The 3,769-nt window shown below is 33.8% G+C and overlaps 2 protein-coding genes across 2 annotated transcripts; both read right to left on the reverse strand.

Annotated features, from left to right (window-relative positions):
* TRIADDRAFT_7335 (uncharacterized protein) lies at positions 1-1,355 on the reverse strand (the record flags this gene model as incomplete). The annotated part of the gene is made up of 1 exon (XM_002118751.2): positions 1-1,355. A coding segment is annotated over one exon (1,355 nt), but the record flags the coding sequence as incomplete, so codon positions are not given.
* A 1,742-nt stretch (positions 1,356-3,097) lies between these two features.
* TRIADDRAFT_34724 (uncharacterized protein) lies at positions 3,098-3,763 on the reverse strand (the record flags this gene model as incomplete). The annotated part of the gene is made up of 1 exon (XM_002118752.1): positions 3,098-3,763. The coding sequence occupies one exon, from the start codon at positions 3,761-3,763 to the stop codon at positions 3,098-3,100; it is 666 nt and encodes a 221-aa protein (XP_002118788.1).
* Positions 3,764-3,769: the final 6 nt, after the last annotated feature.

Genomic DNA, 3,769 nt, shown 5'->3' on the forward strand with positions numbered 1-3,769 from the left:
AATCGTACTAAAATTAGTTTTAAATTCATCATTCCAAGTCTATTGCCTATGCATTTACGAGGGCCATCACTAAATGGTAAAAAGTGACATGGATGACGTTTAGATTTCTGATCGGCTGAAAATCGCTGAGGATCGAATTTATCAGGATTTTCCCATATATCAGGATCTTCATGGATAGCTTTTACTGCAATTGCAATACCGACACCTTTTGGAAATTGTACGCCGTTAATAACACAATCGCTTTTAGCTTCACGTAAGTTAATGTATCCAGCTGAGAAGTAACGAAATGCTTCGTTAATCGTCATTTCTAAGTAGTCTAACTTTTGAATATCGTTATAGTTTAAATTATCTTCATCAGGACAATATTGATCAATCTCTTCAATGACTTTATCTTGTACATCAGGATTAGTAGCTAAAGCAAATGCTATGAAGGTTAAGCTAGAAGCTGTAGTATCATATCCTCCGATTAAAAAAGTAAGACAATGTTGTACAATATCGAAATCGCTTATTTTCTCTTTATGTTCTGCTTCGATTACTAACTTTAGCATATCAGTTCTAGTAGATAAACCTTGATCTAATTCTCTACGACGAGTTGTGACAATTTTCCTTAACATAGTGGCTAATTTTACGATGGCTTTGACTTGTTTATAGTTAAAAAGAACGCGAAGTGGTCTGGAAGCCTTTGGTAATGCAATAAATAACGCTGCAATTGGCTTTTTAAGCCCACCCATGAAGTTATTGATGTGAGTTTGTAATTCGATTTTCTTTTCTTCGTTAGGTTTAACACCAAATAGCGATGATAATGACATATCCATGGCGGTACTATAAAATAGTTCCCTCACGTTTATAGTATCATCGTCGTTATCGATTTTGTGTAAAACTTTCTCTAACAAATTGTTACTAGCTTCATTAGCGAAGTGAGACATGGCTTTTAACTTATTCGGAGAGAAAAGCGGAGTTAGACTTTCACGAGCATGCTTCCAAGTCACGTCGCGAGCATCAATTAAGCCTACGGGCCTATTCGAAGTTGGTACTAAATCGATTCTGTTAATAAAATTTTCGGATTGTTTAACTAGAATTTCATAAGCAATATCAGGATCGGCTACGTGGATTATCGGTTTTCGACCGTAGTATAATCCAAAAATCTTTCCATACTTTTTAACATGGTCAGTTAAACATAGATGCCTGCGAACATAAACGGTATCCCATAAATTACCGACGATAAACTTGGGTTTAGGACCAGGTATATTAATCTTATCAAAGTAGGAGTAAGGTTTGAGATAGTAGAAATAGAAAATATAAGTAAAAAGTAAAACGGCAAAAGTCGAGGATAGAATGATTAAGGTAATATCCATCTTGATGAGCCTACGTCGATGTGTATTTGCTGTATTTTATAATCATAATCGGTAAATTACAGGTTTGCAACCGGATTAATTCTTTCAATGCCTAATGAATTGTAGTAACAATGCTGACATGGTTGCTAGGCATTATTCGTAAAGGTCCCACCTAGGGTCATCAGGGTCATCAGGGTCATCAGGGTCATCACAGCCTGTGGAATCGGTAATAGCGTAATCACAAGTTACTATAAAAGTAATCCCTAAGATAATTAGCAAAGAAAGATTTATGACGTTAGAACTTAGAACGAATCATTTAATCACTACCTCGAGTTTAAACTGTAATAATTGTAATAAAGATTCATAATGTAGTACAAATCTAAATCTTGATTGAAGAATTGTTCATAAGAGTAAGCAGCTTGTAATTATATACTCGTATATATTAACTGGTCACATAGTATAACGATGTACTTTAGGTTCTGACGATTAACCCTTTATGCCCAGATGGCGGTTTAATTACCCATCTATATAAGTAGATATTGTTTAACAGTTCGACAACATAAAATATTCTAGAATATGAACGAGATTATATTTCGTTATCTACTTTTCGTGTAGAACAGAAATCGGACCCCTAAGAACAGTAAGTCTTGACGGTATTCAAACTGTAATAAGTTCTGGAGCAAATGTAGAGACAACGTATTAGCAAAAAATAGAACTTCATCAAGACATAAAGTGCGAACTAATATACATAGACTGAGTATTCTAGAAGGTTCTATATGCATATGAGGTTCAAATACGTGCGCATCTAAGACTGAGCCTTCCGAAGTAACTCTACTAATACTATGACACAAATATTTCATTATTTTAATAATAAGTTATACTATTTGCTCATGGCGTCGTTAACGCCTCTTACTTAGTAATTATATTATGTATTCACAAGATAGAGAAGAGAAGTACGAATTTAAGGGTATGTAGAGTTACCAAATATTTTTACGTTTCTAGCAATTGCGAATAGTAGACAAGATTATAAGTTAACGGTAATGTGCTGCATGACAAATTACACTTGACCAATATTTATAACTTATCTTAATTAAATAAGTGTGATATATACCGATCACGAAATTCCAAAATTAGAAAAAATAAGGGCTTTATTGAATCTTATACAAAGATTAACTACACGCAGCTCTACTCTAGCCGAATACTACTACAAAAGACTTCTAGAACGAACTAACAGAATAATCTAAAGTTGCATGCTTTTATGCTTTTCGTAGCATTCGCAGCTACAATCCGCACGGCAACCTTTACCTTATTTTATGCATAGTTAAATTATTCTTAGTAGCACTATTCTACTGCGGACCATCATTAATCCGATATAGATACGACTACAGTATTTGCGTAGACATTATTCACACCAGCCAAGGTACAATGAATTAGCCATATCCTAATATATGATTTACAGTTCTATTTTTACCTATAACCTTATTAGTAACTCAACACCTTACTGTATATAGTCATCTGTACTCTAGCATAGAGTTTATACCACTACAGTCTATAGTTATGGCTACCAAAAATATCTTAGGATAAATATAGAAGTTACGCTACCGTACATTATACTAAACATGGCTAACAGTCTACAATCACAATACCAAGTTACATTACAATAAGAAATAGTATTATAATATCTGTTATCCATCGCAATTTTTAGATGTAAGTAAGTAGTTTAGTACTTAAGCAGACATTAAAAGCGATGATTATATGAGTAATCACACTCTTCGTACGACTTTTAATATTACTGGATTTTCTGGTATAGCTGTAAAAACAACAACTGTCGGTAAAGGATTTTCAGTTTGATTAGCTACTTCGAACTTGACTTGTTGTAGTAATCGTACTAAAATTAGTTTTAAATTCATTATACCAAGTCTATTGCCTATGCATTTACGAGGGCCATCACTAAATGGTAAAAAGTGACATGGATGACGTTTAGATTTCTGATCGGCTGAAAATCGCTGAGGATCGAATTTATCAGGATTTTCCCATATATCAGGATCTTCATGGATAGCTTTTACTGCAATTGCAATACCGACACCTTTTGGAAATTGTACGCCGTTAATAACACAATCGCTTTTAGCTTCACGTAGGCTAATGTAGCCAGCTGAGAAGTAACGAAATGCTTCGTTAATCGTCATTTCTAAGTAGTCTAACTTTTGAATATCGTTATAGTTTAAATTATCTTCATCAGGACAATATTGATCAATCTCTTCAATGACTTTATCTTGTACATCAGGATTAGTAGCTAAAGCAAATGCTATGAAGGTCAAGTTAGAAGCTGTAGTATCATATCCTCCGATTAAAAAAGTAAAGCAATGTTGTACAATATCGAAATCGCTTATTTTCTCTTTATGTTCTGCTTCGATTACTAACTTTAGCATATCAGT

The sequence above is a fragment of the Trichoplax adhaerens genome, genomic scaffold (genome assembly GCF_000150275.1).
Source record: "Trichoplax adhaerens TRIADscaffold_898 genomic scaffold, whole genome shotgun sequence".
Lineage (NCBI taxonomy): Eukaryota > Metazoa > Placozoa > Uniplacotomia > Trichoplacea > Trichoplacidae > Trichoplax > Trichoplax adhaerens.